Below are 21,255 nucleotides of genomic sequence, written 5' to 3'. Positions count from 1 at the left end.
TGTAAGCACAGAGCCGCTCGTGTATTTAACAAATTCTTTTCCTCGCAAAAATACGGATGAACTCGTAAAAACTGTCCTGCAAAGGTCAGTTAAGTTAAAGGTCAGTTCAGTATAATATCTTCCATCTCTGGAGGATATCCTGCACTTTTGCTTCAATGATGGCCGGCAAAATATGTTCAGCTTGACTACCGTAATTGTAAAAATAAACTCCTTTGGAGGCCATTAACTAATTCCCTCCACTGTAAACGAAGATCCACAACGAGCGGAAGCGTACACACATAAGAAATTATTTCACAAAACGCCCGCGGGCGCTTTACACTTGATCACTGCGTTCTTTCTGAGAAATCAAAACACGACGGCATGAGCACGAAGCTTAAAACAATCACTATTATCATCAGAAGACCAAAAGGGATGGTCTCAATAAATTTAATAACAGGTGGCAATGACGGTTGGCTCAGGAAAAAATACTCGTGTCGTCTGACATGTTACGTTCTGCCGTTAAACACAGATGTTATTTTGACATACTGTATGTACTCTGTCAAGAGGTTTAGTTTTGCATTTCAGAGCCGAGACGACTCAACAAAGGTTGCCATCGCTCAGCTGAGCTCCAACAAAGGCAGGCTGTACCAGTGTTTTATCCTCTTTTAGTCACTAAAGACGTGCTCTTCTGTAGACGCTCGCCTATAAATAATTCATTTAACGTCAGCCTAAGTCTTGACAAAGTGTTAAGCCAGGGAGCGTATGAGCAACATTATTTTGTGATTGTTTCGTCTATTTCTGGCTTAATATGTATTAGCGGAGACAATCCGTACAAGCATCAAGTTCACAGTTTTCTCCTCTTTCTCAAATAATTGCATACAGGGCAAAAGATCAGCTTTGTTTGGCGACACAATTCAGGAGTCTGAGAGGAATGTGATTTTTCAAATCTTGAATGTCATGAGGTCTGGTTAGCTTTGTTGAAATTTGTGTTACCTACTTTTAAGACAACAAGCAACCTTACAGAATGAAACTCAATAGGGGTGTCAAGCGATTAAACGCAATTAATCGCATCCGGAATAAAAGTTTGTGTTAAAATTATATATGTCTATGTACTGTGAATATTATTGTTGTATTTAAAAACACATACACATACTTGTATATATTTAAGAAAAATTAAAAAATCATGAAATATTTATATTTACATTTAATATAAATATATTAGGGCTGTCAAAAGATTAATCGCGATTAATCACATCCAGAATAATAGTTTGTGTTAACATAATATATGTCTGTGTACTGTGCATAATAATTTTGGATTTAAAAACACAAACACATTCACATGAATACATATTTAGGAAATACTTTCATGTATTTATTTATATTTACTAATAATTGAAATTATATATAAATGTTTATTATTTTTCTTAAATATTTGCATGTATGTGTATGTGTTAATAAATACAATATACTTATGCAAAGTACACAGATATATATTATGTAACCACAAACTTTTATTCTGGATGTGATTAATCGCGATTAATCGGTTGAAAGCCCTAAAATATATACATGCAAGCATTTACTAAATCTAAACATGTATGTGTTAATAAATACAACGTGCATATGCACAGTACACAGACACATTATGTGAACACAAACCTTTATTCTGAATGCGATTAATCGTGATTAATCGTTTAACAGCCCTAAAAATCATTTGGCACAAAATGTGAACTTGTCCTTAAAAGCAGTTGAAATCAGTTTCCTTGAAATGACAATTGAATAAAAATACCTAGGACATGCTAAATTTACAAAACGAAGCTTGATCTGATGTAAAAAAAACACAATATTCTTCACAATAAGGACACATGATTTCTGCTCTTCAAGTGTTTGTTAAAACACCAGTGGTAATTCTTCCAGGACGCCTGTGAGTTAAAATTACCTTGACAACAGGCACTTAAACATCATTTCAAAAATGTGAACATGAAAGAAGCGTTCGAGGAAAATCTAGAGTAATTTAAGTTCATTTTTAAATTTAATGCAATGACATCCAGACAAGTGTCAAAATACTCTATAGGCCAGCTGTGTTGAGATTTTATCATTGTTGAATTCTTCTGTGTACAGGTGTTTGAATACATTCATTACGTGCATAATGCAAGACAATAATAAAACGCTACTACAGAGCTTGTGCCGCCAGCGGGAATTAGCCATTTCAAACAGAAAGGTTTTGCTCACTGATCTAAATACGACTAGTATTAAGTCACATCTTCAAACGCAAAATACAAAAATCCCTCCTCAAACACAGATCTGAAGTAATTCCGAGCAAAAAACATCAACGCACAGTCAGGTAACAGTCTGTAACAGTCAGCAAAGGAAACTATATGGAGTTAATAAGAGATGTTTACAACAGCCCAGTGACCCTCTATATGACAATGATAGTCGGAGTGAAGAATGATTCTATCACCGCGTTTATGACTTGTGTCTCGGGATGATAGCGTGTATCTTCGCAAGCCATATTTCTGATACGGACAGCCTGAATGCAACTCAAAGCCATTTTCAAAGCCAATAAAGAGCTTACAATGACTGCTTCTCGCTTTATATCGCACAAAATCAGTAAAGGAATGTGGCCGATGTGTGTGTGTTTGTGTGTGCGTCTCGCCCAGATTGGATTCTCCAGTCTCGGTATGAGGTAAAGCATGTTAAATTGCATTTTAATAGAGTCGTACCACCCTCTCACTTCTAATGCTGGATTTCCGAGCTTCAAAGGGATCTTCAGTTGACAGGAGGAGCAATTGAATAGAAATAACTTGCCATATCGCTGCCTATTTCCAAGATTTGACCTCAGCTTTTCATAAGGGGAAGCGGGAATTCTTAGTGAGGCGTGACATGGATGATCAAATATAAATATCATTTCACTGGCAAAAACTAAATCTAACACAACAACATTAAAAACAACAGCAAACAACTTTAATAAATCGATTCAAGTATGAATCTTCGATATAATTGATGGTTTTGGTTCCACAAAGTGTTATATCAACTAGGATCTGACAGACATATAAGATCAACAATGCAGTAATGAGCACTTTGTTATGACGATCAACAGAATTTGAAAGAATTCGGAAGAAAACTGTTTTGCCGATCATTAAAATCACCATCAATTGTTTCAAGTGAAAACGCATCCCGAATCCTGAAATAAATGGGCTGACATTTGAATGATTTTCTCAGCTATAACCGCACTTCCAGGTGCAAAGAAATTGTTTATTTATCACAAAAATGAAAAACTATTTTGCACGCCTTATACATAAAAAGACCCTATTTTAAGCACAAAACACTACATTTGAATATATTCTTGAAACAAACGCTTCTCTTGCAACTTCATCATCTGCATTTTTGGCAACCTCAAAGCTAAGAGCCTCTGGGTTAAACCACAAATGAATCAGTGATATTTATAAGTCTCAGAATTGCAAAATCCTGCATTGATAACCAACACAAAAGATATAGCAAACAGCCCAGTTCCAGGCCGATGAACTCTTAAGAAACTAAATTACACGGAGCCAGTCATTCTGAAAGGGGAATCTGCAGATAAGACGTCGACCGGCTGAGAATGTACTTCCTGTCTGTTTCTGCTCTGTTTTGACAGTTCCTCTGCCTGACAAACAGTCATGGATTTGCGTGTCGTATCACAATAAAGACACATTCTGTTTTGCCTTCCGCGGCTCAATACACGTGTCCGCATCGCCGTGCTGTTTGATAAGCAGGAGGTGAGTTTAGGGGAGGAGGAAATCAATTTACGCTCCGTCGCTCTCACAGGGAACCTAGAGACCAGCGGCAACAAAGTTGAAATGTTTCAGAAATCTGGTGTCCTGAGCTGAAATGTGCTCGGAATGAAAACTGTGCCTGGATTTTGGATTTATGCCAAAATGTCTGTGCAAGGCACATTCATTGGGACTTCTGGGTAATTCTTATTAAGTATCCAGAGATGTCATGCCTTTCAAAACGTACAATGCACAACACGTTTTACTACAAAAATAATTCATTTTTTATTGATGAACCATGATGCTCCAGCGTGTTTTAATGGATTTACATTCATTAATATTTCACACACTTGAGCACTCTTTATCTACAAAAAAATCAATAGTCACACGATCAATACTTAAACTCCCCCCCAAGCATGAGAATACAAATGAAGCAACACTTCCTTATTTGTTGTGTACAAACACTGTATGACATTAACTTGTGCTTGTGTAAATCAGACTTAAAGGCTTCGCAATGTGAGCAAAAAAAACATCTGCATTATGAAGACATACAAGGCTCCAATATTTGATGCACAGCTGCAGGACCAATGTTTGCATCCAGCGAAAATGTCAGATGATTTGACATGCAAATAATGACCTCTTTCAGTCTTTAATCAGCGAATTAATATTTACTTCATCCGCCTCGCCTATTCTTTACATTTGCTCCTTTTCCGTTTCTTCAAGAAAGACGAATTTTAAGGAAAAAAAGCTTCTGACACCCTCCCTGCTGTTTGCTGGCCTGGGGCTTTTCCCATGATTCCATGTTCAGGGAGGATCAAGCCCCTTTCTCGCTCAATCAGGGTATTGGATTTAATCCTGTCCGCTAGGTATCTGATAGAAACAAATTAAAGACAAAAAGCACACAGGATAATTCATACTCCCCTAAGAAACGGGCTTTAAATACAAGGTTTAAAGCTGCTTTCAGGAAATAATGTGCTCGCACATTTCAGCGATTTTTCACACTTCTTTCTATAAGTGCAGTCATTTTTCATATTCTTGCTTCACTTTTAATATTAAGTGGTTCTTTGAGAAGTTTTATCAGATTTTAATGAGTTTGATTTTAGGTTATTAAAACTGAAGTGTACTTTCTGTGCTATATCTCCAAGAATTGAATGCAATTTTGGATTGTTTTACAATAAGTTTTCCAAACACTTCTTATATCTGTGTTGTATTGGTCAGATAGAGAGAAGATTCCCATTCTACAGTGTTTGTTTTGGTTGTGTGTGTGTGTGTGTGTGTGTGCGTGTGTGTGTGACATCTGCAGAAAGACATTCTGTGTGTGCCATTGAAGCCAACAGCCTCAAGGCATCTGTAGACTTTCTCCTCATAAATGTGGACGGAAGCAGCCGCAGACCAGCTTTATGAAGATGAGGAGATGGCTGCGTTTCTCCTTGACCTTATTATGTATGAACAACCGCGTGGAGGAAAATACGAAAGTTCAACTGGTATTCCGAGCGAGACCTCTTTTTTTGATTAGCATGCATTAGTTTGTCTGCTCACACGGTTCGCCTCTTCAAACATGATCATAGCAGTTGCCTCCCACGTCTACAAAATGTGCCAAAGTTGAGAAATTAAGGTCTGTGAAAAACCAAGAACTGAGTTTTTTTTATAATTATTTCAAAATCATGCTATTTTTTATTTAAAAGACTTTGTTATCTTATGGGTGTTAAGAGAGAAAAAAAACATGTCATACATCAAGAAAAAAAACTAACCACGCGAGACAAATGCACAAAGATACATATCAAATTTACAGATGTTTTTGTGAAATCTTCCTTTATGTTTATTGCTGTTTCTTCTGAGTAGACAAGTAAACACAGGGGCACTCATTTAAGACACAAGCGTACGTTCGAAATCTGGGCATATGGTTGTTAACATGCAAATCATGGCATTTATTAATATGGATGTGAGCTGTGGCTACAATAAAATTTCACGTCAGGTTTCAACTGCTGTTCGCTCTGTTTTTTAATTCAAGTTAAGATCTTTGTATGCTTTGCCTATTTAATATCCGAAAAAGCAATATTCATTATTTATATTTATTAAACAAGAATTGTTCAAAATAATATAAATGTCTTTGTTCGGAGAAAGATATTTGGAAGAATGCTTGTAACCAAACATTTCTTGGCCACCATTGAATAACATTGAAGTCTTTAGAATTTTTCGGTTCTGTTGAACATAAAAGAAGATATTTTGAAGAATGTAGGAAAACAAACAGTTCTGGGTCACTTTTGACTACCATTTGTCCTACTACGGTAGTCAATGGTGGCCAAGAACTGTTGGGTTAACCACATTCTTCCAAATATCTTCTTTTGTGTTCATCAGAACAAAGAAATGTACAGTATACAGATTTGGAACAACTTGGGTGTAAGTTAATTTAGCCAGAATTTTCATTTTTGGGTGAACTGTCCCTTTAGATTTTCACATTTCCCACTAATTGTTTTGCATTGCACAACTGTTAACCTGCTTACATTTGATAATTTACTAAAATGCCTGGGATGATAAATAGAAATAAGAGATAAATAGCTCCATAATAACACAACCTATACACTGTGACAACGTGCCCCTCCACTTAGACTTGTGTTCAATAAACCCTAAACATGATTGTACCAATGCAGAAAATTACCCAGAGAAATATTCACAATTGCATCAAAAATGTTCAGCACGTTCCGGTAAACATTCCAGAACATTAATATTAAAAGCTTGTTTAGAAAACCAAGTTAACTTATTTCACAAGCAAGATCTTGCCTTCCAGTGCCTCCGAGCTCATTAATAAACAACAACCGTGAGAAGTGCTGTGACTTCTTTAATCTCTGACCGGTCTGCTGGCCCTAGTTACATGCAATTACACATGATATCACATTGCACTTTGTTAGAGAGCCCATAAACACCATTTAACCCCGAGGCTTCAGAAACGATAGGGACGCATCCAAGCATCTCAGAGCGATTTTAATGATTTAAGGTATGTGCCGAGGTATCCGACCGCCTGCGGTTATTAAAGAAAAATGACACGGTAGTCAGAGAATGCCAGAGGCCTTCATACCTTCACAGAGAGACAAACTCGAAGCGTAAAATGTAAAAACCCACGCAGGTGAAGACGTTTTAGCCTGGGGGAGTTTAAAGCGAGGGCGGCAGACTGATCTTCAGTTTCTAAACCGTTAATGAACTTATTTCTAGATAAATATTTGAAGAAGACAGCTCAGAGGTCACCCAAAAAACAAAGGTTTAGCTTTGAGTATGAAGAGGTAAATATTTCCCTCGAGTGATAAACACATGGAGTCAGACCGTCAAATCTCATCCTTCGTTTGTATTCACGAACCTGACGCTCTTTATCGCGAGCAGGTGTTCATCAAACCCCTCCCACTTTTTACATAATACTGCTTATACAGGCTATTACCAACTCAATTCTTACAATACATTTTACGTATGTGGCGGCTGTGACTGGGCATGTGGAGAAGCAAATTGGATCTCCATTCAAACCTTACCTTTACAGTGTAAAGGCAATGCAAGCTGAGGGTGTCACACAATTTCCCCCCTTTCTACGTCCATCGGCCACCAGCTGCGGTTTTAGCCGAGGCATCCCAAGACTCTGTGTGCTGTTTGCTAACTGCGGGTAATAGCTGTTTTTCTGTCCGCGTGCAGGTATTTTGTGGAATCTGACCTCTGTTATTAAAGCATCTCTTCACTCTCTCAATCAAGGCCGTATTAGGGGAGTACGTTGCCAAGGCAACAGGGCAGATGACTTAGATCTGCTAAATGTTCGGGCTTGAACTGACCGAATGTGCTAGAGAGAATGCTGAAGTAACACATGTTTAGATGCTATTTGATTTGACGTAATAATGAAAGTGAAATCTAACATTAATTTTAAGGCTGCAATCTGTAACAGTTATGGTTGAAATAAAGAAAAATCTGTTATTGAGCAAGGACATAAAAATCAGTGCTCAAAACGTTTTCCTTTTCTACCCAAATGCACAACATCAAGCTTTTATAATAAGTTAAGCTTTTACATACGATTTTGCTCAAATGCCAGTTCGTATTGTAAGTATTTTGACAACCTACAGCAACCTGCAAGATACGCTTCAAATAGAGAAACAGATGCAAAAGTAATGGCAGCTTTGAAGAAAATGCAAGCGGTGCTTGTCTATGACAAACTATTCAAAGTATTATGGTGCATTGTTATGGTTATCTGTTATGCTACTATTTTTTGGTTTCTAGGGTTCTCTCTGCTGTTGCTAAGTGTAAAGTTAAAAGAGTCGATCCTTAATCCTCTATGGTGAATCCCAAACAAAGGCTTTGCGAACCCCTGGTGGTTAATAAGTGAATTACAGGAAGTTTGGGAGTCGGTACACTGTAACGATCTAAGGGAATGGTCTAAAGCGCAATCGCAAATGAATTAAGGGCTTGTCTGAATCCACTTTTGCGGGAAACATGTTTGGCGCTCCAAGTGCATGGTCTAAAAGGGATGTCTCTATTCCCTTGATGAGTCATGGGTGTGTTTTGGGCAAAACATGCAGTAAACCAAAAAAAGGTCTCATCTCCAATTCCCTTTAAGAACCAGTTGCGCTCGCATTAGCTGAAACTAGCACAAAACACTTGGCGCCACATTGCGCCACATCTATAATGTTTCCATTACCATTAGTAAAAAAATGTACAATTGCAAAGAAATGTTACAGGTTTAATAATAGCTAAAGTTAACCTATGTAAAATACTGCTGATAATAACTTCAAAGCAGATACAAAAAATAAATGTTTTTGATGATCAGCAAGCAAACATGCCATTAAATTATTGAAATATTTACTTAAAATCTCAGCGGGTACTTCAAGTAAATAATTTAGGGCTTCGGCTGACAAAAAAAGTTTGAAAATATTATCCCTGGTTATATCTCACACGCTTTGTGTAATTTGTTTACCATAGAAAAGGATGTGAACACATCTCCTCAACAAGCCGTACGATTTGAGGTATCATTCATGCCCACAGCAGAAAAGGTGCAGGACAACCCAAAGTTTAATTCTCTGGGCTAATGGTTTGCACAGATCTCTAACCCTGGGCCTTCAACAAGGATGCATCTTTTAGCAAACACTAAAAATGTACATTTTTAGAAGCGAGAGATGTTTCACGTTGCTCCTCGTTCTTTGATCTCACGTTCATTTTCACTGCTGATGACTGCACTGATGCAAACCCATCTAGCCCAAACTGCACTTCTTTCTCTATGGATCAAAGGCTCTCTCAGAAGCATGTGTCAGTGAAGCTAATTAAGACAAACAAAGACTCAAGCGCAGCATGTGAACTAACACAAATTCAGGTTCTGAACCATTAGCCAGAAGATAAACCTGGACCTCCCTGAACCTATTCCAGGTAATGTTCTTCTCACAGTGTTAAAGCTGATGGGTACACATATAATGAAAGGTTATTTTGTCGTGGGGACATTGTGATTTTGCTGAACAGGACAAATTCCTGGTTCAACATCTTTTAGTGGGCTTAACCCTTTCCTTTCTGGATCCTACCATAAACTACCCTTAACAAACAAAAATGAAGGACATATAGAAAAATGTTATAGTGGTTGATCTGATCCTGTTTATATCCTCATTTGCACATTCACAGTCGCACTAAAAGTAGACATATATCGTGTTGGAAAAATACAACTCGACTTTGCCCTATTGAAGAAATAGTATTGAATTTAAGAATTTAAATGCCAGAAAAGCTGATATTGAAACAGTATTACACACTAAATTGTTGAGAGTATTAAAGCAGGACGGCTGTGGTGATGAGTTCCTGTGCTCTAAATCTCCCGTCAGTGTACAGTAGCTCAGTTCTGTTATGACCTACTGCATCACTGCACAAGAATGACACTGTCATCAATCATATTAACACCGGACCCACAAATCCGGCCCGAAAAAATGCACCCCCGAGGTTTTACGCAATCAGCATTAATTACATAATTATCCACTTCATTAAAATGTCCAATATCGTAACTGGAGTTCAAGGTGTGTGCCATCGATACTGAAAAATGGCCCTCTAGAAAGGATATTAAAGCTGTTAAAACACACAAACGCTGCACACGTTACATGCACAAATGAGGACACGTGTGCCCAAAGCAATAGTGTTCTCAAAAATGAACATTTTGTTAATCTTTTACTCTCATGTTTCCAACCAAGATTTCCTGTCTTTGGTGGAGCACATAGAATATTACGGAACATCAGAGTACTGTTTTCCATAATGATGTTTTGAGCTCCAAAAATGACAAAAAGCACCATAAAAGTACCCTAAAAGCAGTCTATATGACTTGTGTGCTATATTCATGACCACTGTCAGGGGAACAACAAGAAAGGTTATCTGGGCCCTTTGATAAAGAAGCACACCCCAATGAGATTCTGTTCAAAGAAAATACTCATGAAACAAAATGAAGTAAATGATTTCAATATTTGAATATAAGTCTTTTTCTTTTATTAAGAATGTATAAACAAAACATGAAAACAATGAAGTAATAGTTCACACAAAATTCTGTCAGTATGACTTTCTTTCTTCTACAGAACACACATAAAAAGATCGTTTTGAAGAACGTTGGTAAACAAACAACGGCGTTACGGACACAAAACTAATGCAAGTAAATGGGTAACGCCGTTGTTCGGTTACCAGAAGTCTTCAATCTTCTTTTGTGTTTTGCAGAAGAAAGAAAGTCACATAGGTTTGAACTGACGATTTCAAGAAATTTCATTTTTGGGTGAACTATCCCTTTAACCGTTAGCTTTTCACACCACACAGTTTCCAACTCACCCTGAACGATGACGTGGACAGACGTGGTTCGAGGTCTGCTTCGCGTCTGCACTGCGCAGATGTACTGTCCCTCGTCCATCAAGTCCACATCTTCGATCTTGATGGTGAACTCGTCTTGGTTCAGACCCACCAAGCTCACCCGGGGGTCCACGGACCACTTATCCTCTCCAGCGTACAGTATACTCGATCTGTTCAGCCACGCCGTGCGTGAAACAAAGTCCCCTTGTGAGCAACTGCAAAAGAACACAACACGTTATCTCACCGGCGTCAGGTTTTACAAGTCCCTCGTGACTCAACAGTGGAAGCATTAAGCACGTGTTTTAAAAAAGACGTTCCCCTCAGATTTATTACAGTTTATACCTCTGTGACCGAAGCACCAGGATTCATCAATTAAGATGAATTCATGTATTCATTAACATATCAGTGTCCCTATTCGAATATTCCCACGGTACTGTGCGTCGGAGGCCCGCACCTGTTTGGGAACAGAGAAACGTGAAGGAATCTAGTGCAAACGTATTCCCTTGATGTTAGGTAAAGAAAAGCCACGCAGCGAGACATCGATCAACCCCCCAACCTTGAGCAGATTGAGTTTATTAAATTTGTTGACCCCCTCCCGGATAATATTAAAAGCTAAATTGGCGAAGGGAGTATTAAAGCACTTTAAACTTAAAGACAATGCCGTCTCTCCGTATTACGGATACAATGGAATTAGATGCTAATTACTTACAGACCTTCCATAAATGAGGACATGCTGCGTCTAATTACAGATATTCCTAACAGTTAGCAGCGGAGGCCAAAATTGTCCCTTTTCATATACTGTAGGGCTATTAAAACAAAATGCAATCACGCGCCTAATTGATTACTTGCCCGATTACCCATTCAATAAAACGCAGCGAGAAATTTCATGCAATCTTTGTTTTATCTCGGGTAGCATCAGTGCCCAAAAATCTTTGGCACACTTTCGAATAATACTCATTCTGCGATTATTTAAGCCCATTATGGTCAAAATTCCCTACAAGCCCTTTGTTGCAGATTTAGCGAGAGGCACTGAACTACTTTAGCTTCTAGAGGGCAACATCCAAACCACCAGGGACATGTGATGTAGAAGTGCTTCGTGTCGTTGTTTTCTCAGCGGAGGTACTAAGGTACAAGCACAGGCGGACGTTTTTCACGGGAGTGGAAACTGCGGTACCGGCCCCCACCTTGTCTTTTATTGGACTAAATGAGAAAGCCGGAGATCAGTGAAGAGATCAAGCTTTTCCCAGTGGAAGTGTTCAAATACACTGCAGGGCGTCCTGCACGTAAATACTAATATACTTCAAATATTTGTCTGGAGCTCTTTTCCTTAAAGTTCTTTTTGCTCCCAGCATCACAAATTGCAAAAATAAATATTGATAACGTTGGTTTTCCAGAACACGGCCCTTTGTTTGTCATCGGTCCGTCAAAGCCAATAGCCACACCCAGGGTTGCCAAGTCTGTGGGTATCAGAACTGAGCAACTATTTAACCGCTGCAGCGGGTTGTTTTTTCATTCCGCAGGTTAAAGATTTTGTTCACCTTTTGCCATTTTTAACGTAAGAGGACTTTGTTTAAGTTACCTGTAAGAAGAAAATGTGTGTAATGCATAAGGTCTGTAAAAAGGTATAATAGGCATAATGGAGCCATTCGAATTAGCGGTGCGTGCCATTGGGCTATTTTTAAATGGTTTATTGGGCTAGTGTTGTCGCACAGATCTGGCAACCCTGAACATGCCCTACACCGGTTGTGCAAATTGCATTAGCACAGATTCTATGTGTCTGATTTGCCTAATTGATAAGTGCGAAGACGACGTTGACGTGTGGAAATAAACAATTCAGCTTTTTTCCCCTCACACTTCAAGAAAACCAATAAAATTGCCTCTGCTTATTTAACAGGGAAAGGAATGAAGTATTTTAATATGCTGTGAAGAAGACTCCACCCCTCCGCTATAGTTTATTTATTGATATCCAGGCATCATCCCAGAGTAAAAATGCACAAGCGAATCAAGCATTCATTATACACTTTAAAAAATGTCTTATATATCAAGCTAGCTGTTTTGACAACCAATAGCGCGAGATGACGCGCTAGTCAAGGTTGCCGAGCATGGTTACAAAGCACACTCAAGGGCATTTAAAGTTGGCTGGAATAATAAGAAAAAAGCAAACCCAATACAGCTGTTGCACAGGTAATTGAACGAAACCCCAGACGGAACAGTTTATGGGATCAAAGAGCGAAGCACTTGCTCATTCGTCATTTAGACATGGATGATATGGTAAATAATAGAGGAAGGGGTGCGTTGCATGGGCTGCACACAGCTTGCATGCATGCATGGTAAGCTGCACGTGTGTTTAAGGGCGGTGTTTGTTAAACCACCGTATTTAATTCTTATTTATAGTTTCGCCATAAGCCGCCGTACATTATAATAACAGCCTCTTGGTACAACATTTGTGCCCATCCAATCAGACGTAACCTTGAGCAGTCACAACCTTTAGGAAAGCAGCGGCGCTGCATTGTCAGCCACTGGAGCTTGTCTGAGCCGCGCGTTCGTCCCCGCACACTGAATCAGCACAATGCAACAAATACGTAAATTAATAAATAACTCGGCCTTATTCCCTTATCAGAGAAGAGCAGACAGCAAACCAATTTAATCCAAATAAAGTGTCTACCCTTTCAGCGCAATGAAAAGCATCCAAGGGCGGGAAAAATTAAGCAGCCGGCGTAAACAAGCACGGTCCGCGCCCATTTTTTCTGCTCTGACATCGAAGTACGTGCGTTTTATGAAAATTATGAGGTTCTGTTTGCATCATCATTACTGGATGTGCGACTTCCTTCATCCATGAACGGATCACAGGGGTAATTTTTTATACGCTGTCATCACGCTCCATTCAAAAAGTGTGTCTACTGTACAAGTACGAGTAAATGTTTAGGGGCTATTTGGGTTATTCATTATAAGTCAAGATTTGATCATGACAACATGTTTGTTGAGTGTATTAAGCTAGCAGTGCATCAACTATTGTGTATTTCTGTACTCATGAAGGACAAAAATATATCAGGTATCAGACCGAGCGTGGTTTTGAAAATAAATCTTTCCGCAGGCCCCTCTGGCTGCTTTGCGACATGAACAAGAGAGGGCATTCATTATTAATTTACATTGGAGAAAGGGATTGATTTGGCATCGAAAGTCTACAGAGGGGGGAAAAGCTGTAATATAAAACACTGGATTACCTCCAAATGAAATTACTGTCAACGAGTTAGAGTACAGCCATGAGAACATTGCTACTACCTGGACGGTAAGGACGTATTGATTTTTTTATGTAACGTGCAGCAATGGAGAAGCACGGATTTTGAAGCGTGGGGATGAACACACTGTCAACACAGACTGGAGAAACAAGTTGATTGTTTTCATGTTTTCTCAGTTACTGTGTACACAAGGGTCTTGGGGGTCTACGCTCTCAGTCTCACTCTTTAATTTCAGATTTCTAAGTGCCGATTCATTCCCCCTCCACCTCTTCACGAAGTTCTAATCAATTATTTCATTAGTGCCTTTAAAATGCAGTCTCACATTGAAATGAACAACTTCGCAGTTTTGAAAATGATGGTGAGAAGGATCTTTATTTTAACTTGACTAGGAACAAAAGATTTTAAAGAGAGTCACGCTGAGCTTGAAACAGGTCTGGTTTAGGGATTTACTTATAATATAAGACATCAGTTAGCTGCCTTTTACTGCAGAACCTCATGTGGTGAGGGCTGCGTTACTATGGAGATCTCTCGCCCTCTCGGCTGGTCTGTGAGGTGAACGAACTTTACAGTGCACTTTAAAAACTGTTCTTTCTTCCTTGCTGGATATTATGCTTTTAGAAAAAGTGGATATAATGCTTTTAGAAAAAGTTAACCACTAGTGACTTTATTTCAGTCTTTAGCTCAAAGCATTTCAGTGGCTGTCCATCGTTCCATTCATTTTTCCATTCTTTTCATGTCACAATTATAAATGATGAATAAAGCCTTAACGCTACAAATGGACTCTGGAGCAATGGCCTTGTGGGCAGTGCTCAGACATATGTGCGCAGTTGCCCGTGTTCGAGTCCTGGCTCGTGGTCCTTTCCTGACCCCGCCCCCTTCTGTATTCGGATTTTTTCTGTATTTAAAAAATCTTAAATAAAACAGTACAAATGCACTTCAGGGAAAACCAGTTTGTTATAAGAACTACATATCCACATTCTAGGAAACGCATATGTAATACATCTCAACAAAATGGAAGGAAGGAGGCGGGAACCGGCAAACATTTAAACATTTAATAAAGTAATATAACAGCCGGCGGCCCCTCACGGACGACCGCCGGCGAACAAAACATAATATAAATACAAACATAACATAAGTTCGGGCCCGGTCCTCTCTCTTCGACGGTCCGGTCGCTCGTTCCTTTTATATGCTCCCTATCTCCTACGTGATTCGAGCCCGGTGTGCGCACAGCTGGCGCTAATTCACAATTACTCACCGGACTCGAACCACGGTCTCGCCCCGCCTACTCTACTACAGCATATTAATATTTCTACCTACATATGGATGGTAGTTTATTACGTTTTAATTTTTGGATGCAACATTACTTCTATGCCAGCTTGAAATTCAGACAAATGCGTGATCATATTTTTAAATTCCTGGTCCCCGTGTCTCAAAAAAATACATTTATGAGAGATGATAATCCTAGTAGCCATAAAAGGTGGATGAATGTAGGCAATGTTAGTTTTTCTTACTCACTTTTTTATCTATAATACTGAAATTAATGATTTTGAATATGATGATTAAAAACAGGGTTTGTTACCACAATTTAGTATTTTGCGCAAAACAATAACATAAGTTAAATACTAATTTCTACACTGATTTCAATAACATCATGCTTTAATTCATCAAAAATGAATCATTTAAACTTAATTTGATAAGTTATGGTGACCCATCACTGGTAAAAATACAAAAATAGTAAGTTGAAAATATTGATTTTTTAAGGCAGCAAGATATTTTTTATTCTCCCAATGGCAGATGAGGGAGTGTTTAGCAAAACAGTCATTAATTTTGCACTTCAACTGCCATTAATTCGGGTCCTGCTAAATTAATAATAACACTCACTTAGCTCTAAATAGCACAATTGTACTGGGTGCGTGGCACACAATAAAGTACGATTCTGTGAGAAGTATTCATCTGGGTAAGAGTCCCAGTTTTAAAATCCAGCACATGCCACACACAGTCTCAGAGGGCATGCGCTATCTGTGTACTTTTCTTCTCACTGGGCTTCGAAACATCCATTGGAACAACTGTTAAGGGAATTGGAGCCCTTCTCCCATCTATCTGTGCTGGGTAAAAACAATTGGCATTGTCCAGACTCACTGCTGTTCCTTCTTGCTGTGACCATTTGGAGTGCAAACACAAACACGCACACACACACATACACAATTTCTATCTCGTTGTCTAGGATTTGTCCGTCCATATCTCTCCTCACTCACATTGTGATGAAAGCAATACGAGGGGCTACACTATTTGATATGATTTTCCGCGTCGCTTCGTAAGATTGTGTGCTCATGATACTGAGGTTGCCAGGATGGCGTTCAGGCTGAACCGAGCTGAGCGGAGCAAATTACCTCTCCGCCAATCTGTTGCACGCAAGGCCAAACCGCCAGAGGCGTCATTCTGGCCTCCATCATCACTCACGTCCAGCTAGATGTTTGCGAGCAGGTGCAGAGGAGCTTGATTTAGAGACACGCAGGTGTAAATACATGTTTAAATATTGGTTGTGAGTTCACATAAGTGGCTAAGCCCCTTAACATGCACAAGGCCATAGGCCCATGTTAAAGGCATTTTTTATCCTGTCTGCAGTTTTATTAACTTTTTTTACATTATTATAAAAATTATGATATATATATATATATACTATAGTATTATAAATGTTATAATAAATATTGAATTGTATTTTTTTAATTACATACTTAAAGCACAAGCAAACTAATGTAACTACCTATGCAAACTTACAACCAATACATTATTGTATATACATACAGATACTCTATACATAGTAATGAATATGTAGTTAATTTGCTTCAATGTGTATTATATTATATTATATTATAATATTACATTACATTACATTACATTACATTATATCTTTAGCAATTTTGAAATTATATTATTATAGATTTCTATGGTAAAATATATTCCAACTTGGTCCTAGAAAGGTCTTATAGTCCTGATACACAAGGTGTTTCCCTTTTTTATTGCTCTTGGTGAATGTAAAAACCAAACTGGTTGATTTGCACATCTTGTTCTTTTAATAGTTATTTACTTTACAATGGCAATTACTGTCATCTGTTAATTCCACCCGGGATTGATGCCTGGCAGTAAATAAGAGTTTTTTTGGCCTGGACAAATAAAACAAGCCCCTTATGCACAACTCTAAGCAATTAACACTAATTGACGCACAAAGTCTTGCAACTTCATAAACATGAAGCAACAGATCTAACGTTAAAACAAGGCAGCTCAAGCGAACCCTGAACCTCAACACATGTTCATACCACACAAACCAGCAATTGTGCTGTAATTCACAATGATAACAGTCACCTCGCCGCAGTCTACATGAACCAGAACTGAAACAACCGAAAAATACGGATGCGCATTTAACCAACAATGAAATTGTCGTTTGTATTTGCTTTGGTCAAAACAAAGTGTGACCAGTTTGCTGTGCATTCACACTGATCTGAAGTCTGAAGTGAAGCTCTGTGGCGTACTGTGCAGGAGGATTACAGCTTAGCTGAAAATCACCTTGTCTTGTGGAGTGGTGTCACGCAAATGAAGGTGCCCTTTGCAAAATAATACCCATTAGAATTTCAAAGTCATTGAGTCTCGGCTGAAGAGGGTGACAGTGCTTGGATTCTCATGTTCTCTCTCTCTCTCTGTCACTTTCACAGTACCTGTGTCGCTCTGATGAACCAGGGCAGTCATTAGGGAATATCTGACAATTAACATTCAGCTCACTTCATACCACATATAGCGACATGACAAGCGTTTTTTTCTGAAGTTTTTCACACAAGGTCTTCTAACTTTGGTCTTACAGATTTTAATTCACTGAATTTCCAGATAAACCTGATTGTCATACGAAACTGTTCATGCAAATATCATGACTTTTTTATGAAGAAGAGTGATCCCTAATTTAGTAGTGATAGATTATTATTGATCAGGGTTAGAGGTTTGTTCAAATCTTTATTTCTAAGTATTAAAATTCAGCATACAACCTGTCACACAAACTTTTATTCAAACTTGCAATGATCGAGATTCAATATCATATACAGTTGGGGGTGAGCACCCAGAATACCCTAAAAACACACATAAATTTCCTTTTAACAACAAACAGTGTTTTTTGAAGGGACAAGCACCACTCTAGGTTTTGTTTTAAACGGTTTAGAAAGGCCAACATAAGACTGCAAGCAACATTTCTACCTCAAGATAAAAACTGACCCCAACACTCTGTAATGTAGAGCATTTTAACCTAAACCGGCCCAATTCTCCACCGTTCTAACAACGGCCAAAAGTAACAGGCCACAGGGTAGACAACAGGTCAGACTAACAGCCCAAGTACGCCTATAAATAACGCACAAAGCTTCCTGTGCATCGATCTTCATTTACCAAACCTTCTTTTCGCACAACTCCAAATCGACAAGCTTTAATTGGCTGTATGGGGAGCGGGGTCCATTCTAAAGTCACTGTTAGGATGATAATATGAGATGTTTAGGTTAACCATTTCAACCATTTCTAGAACACATGATTCAATTTTAACATAATTTCAACAGGATCAATGCGAAAATAGAAAGGCATCGTTCACCCAAAAATTTTAATTCAGTCATCATTTACTCACCCTTATGTTATTTCAAACCAGTATGACTTTCTTTCTTCTGCAGAACAAAAAAAGGAAGATATTTTGAAGAATGTTGGTAAATGAACAATTGCAGTCCCCATTGACTTGCATCGGTTTTGTGTCCATAGTAGTAAATGGGTACCTCCGTTGTTCTGTTACCAACATTCTTCAAAATATCTTCCTTTTTTGGTCATACAGGTTTAAAATGACAAGAGGGTGAGTAAATTATGACAGAATTTTTATTTTTGGGTGAACCATCCCTTTACTTTGCGATCTATATTTCCGGTATTCGCCGATACCGATGCCTGTACCTTTTCATAACACAGTGAGACTCATAAAAATAGAATGGCTTCATAATACATAAAACTCCACATTAAACACACTATGAAACTTCAGGTATGTTACATGAGGTATTGGTCTTTGGTATCGATACATTTTTACGAGCACATCAGCCTAGTATCGGGCCCGATACCGATACTGGTATCGGTGCATCCATAATACAAACATGTTCTGCTATGAGTGTCAATAGCGAACAAACTATACTAAAAAAGTGACAATATATATATTCTGTTCACTCTCAGTATTCTGTATGGAAATGAAAATCATGCTGTAGAGTTTCATTCATATACTCGAGCCCCTTCCATTAAAATGCTCCCATTTACTTTAGTCTGACCCAAAGTAGACAAGACCTCTTGAACTGTTTGTCTCCTGTATTATTCATCTCCTTGTACTGATTTCCTCCCAAGTTCAATGTATTGAGAAATCTGTCAGTATAAAGGTTGCAAATCCCACACAAATGGTGATATTTTTCTCATTCCTGTAAATGACAATCAATGCTGGGGAGGAGTCAGAGGTCAGGGCTCACAGATCACAGGTGCAGCAAAATTTACACAGTCCTTCACGGAGAAGCAAAACAAACAAAGAATTCATTAACAGCAAGTCAGATTCATGAGGAAATATGGAGTGGGAGTGTGGGGGAGAGAGAGAGTTCTGTATGTGCTTTATGTAATGCTGGAACATTACATAACCACCCACACTAGTTACTCCCTATTAGCTATGAAATGGATTTTTTTCCTTCTTCATATCAGCAACCCTACACAGTTTAACTCATTGCCATTTGACACCTCGCAAAAAGAGTCTTGTTTTAAAAATACAAGAAAATAAAATCCAAGGAACACTTTCCATGTACAGTGCACGCAAGTGTACTCCTGAAACCTGCCTAAATTAACCTTTTGCAGAAATACGCATTAAAAACGACAGGCTTTCTATTCTGGGAAAAACTGATGACTCATCTTGCACTACACCGATTTGTGTCCAATTAAAAGCGAACAACAGCCTACAGACTATTGTCGATCCCTTCAATATGTCCCTTCCAAATGTGTTATTACAGGAAATACAAAAAAGCGATATTATGGGATCCTTAAAAGCAATTCTTGGTGTTGTCTGCCAAAAGTCTGTTGCATTTCAATTCATCTTGATGAATTATTCATTACTTTTATTTGCCATATCAATTGTCCTTCGCACTGTAAAATATTCACTATAAATTTAAGACTTTCCACAAATTCCATTTCTGTTAATGAAAATCATCCCGCTCTGCTCCACATAATAGGTAGTGACAGCTGTCTAACTGCTGCGGTAGAACAGCGTCAGTCATCTATCAAATTCATCCCCATTAGTCGTAATACGGTTTTTACAGCCTTAACATGGTAAAGGAACTAATGAGTCCACTAAAAACCGTTCATTTAAAGGTGATTTTAGCTGATTTTAAAGGACACGGTTTTACTTTGAAACATTGGCCACTTATCTACACACCGTAGAGGATACAGAGTTCGCAAATGAGACGCATGACTTCACAAATGTGCCTGTTTTGCATTCGCACTCTCTGGAGTCAGAGCCCAAAGAGAATGCAAAGACAAATGTCAGAAGGGAGATATTTTAGGGAAAGTATTTTTAAAGAACTACGCACTTCATGGTAGAATCGACACTTCTCATCACTTCAGAAAAGCCCCTGTGGCTCACATACTGTATACGCTTCTGCCTAACAACCTAATTGTTGTCACCCGGAGTCCTTGTTGATTTACGGGGCCATACGTGTCTGAGATCACCTCATCAGATAAGCGAAGCAACAAGAAAAACACACAAGGAGCCCAAGGAGAAATTTCCATTTTAGATGGCAGGTGGAGGCGGATAATCTTCCTTTTAATACTATTTGGAATATTCTGCTGTGCTTCTGCGTCACTGAAACTGAAACGGGGTGGAAACACGGTGTGAATGATACAGACGTTTGGATGTAGACTGTGGACCGTTTCCCCCGACTTTAATAAATCATTCCCCCCATCTATCTTTCATTCTGTCAGAGTGATTGTCAGATACCTCTGTGATGAAGAAGACTTGTGCGGAATTCTGCCTCTCGACAGATGCGCAGGTAGAGCTACGGAGGGGCCAGATGTTTTAATCAGAGCGGAAGTGCTCGCAGGAAACCCTCAGAATGCTAATACAGAGCTGAACCAAATCGCACCGGGATGATGAGCTGTGTTTAAGAATGTTTATTTAAACAGGTAGTACAGACTGTTGGAGGAAGATGTATTGCTCTGCTGGGGCCTGACTAATGTATTTTAATCATGTGCACCTTCGGCTTTACAGTTCCTTGTGGATTCAGATTTCACTGTATAAATGTACATCAGATGGATAAAACTCAATAATGGAGTGAAAAGGGTGTGTTTCTTCAGAATGAAGTAAAATGGGTGTAATTATTGAAACCGCTTAAGAACAAAAGTTGTCGGGTGCATATTGTGGAGGACCAAAGTAA

General features: G+C 38.7%; 1 protein-coding gene across 3 annotated transcripts in view; it reads right to left on the bottom strand.

The window, feature by feature from the left end:
- The window catches only part of ntm (neurotrimin), a 215,159-nt gene that overhangs the window by 18,930 nt on the left and 174,974 nt on the right, over positions 1–21,255 (bottom strand). For all 3 annotated transcript variants that reach the window (XM_056736263.1, XM_056736264.1, XM_056736262.1), the window contains one exon: positions 10,536–10,768. In XM_056736263.1, coding sequence (XP_056592241.1) covers positions 10,536–10,768 — 233 coding nt within the window. The remainder of the gene's footprint in view (positions 1–10,535; positions 10,769–21,255) is intronic.

Source organism: Triplophysa dalaica, chromosome 22, assembly GCF_015846415.1.
Source record: "Triplophysa dalaica isolate WHDGS20190420 chromosome 22, ASM1584641v1, whole genome shotgun sequence".
Lineage (NCBI taxonomy): Eukaryota > Metazoa > Chordata > Actinopteri > Cypriniformes > Nemacheilidae > Triplophysa > Triplophysa dalaica.
The sequence above is the reverse complement of the archived record's forward strand: the minus strand, read 5'-3'. Positions and strand labels throughout refer to the sequence as shown.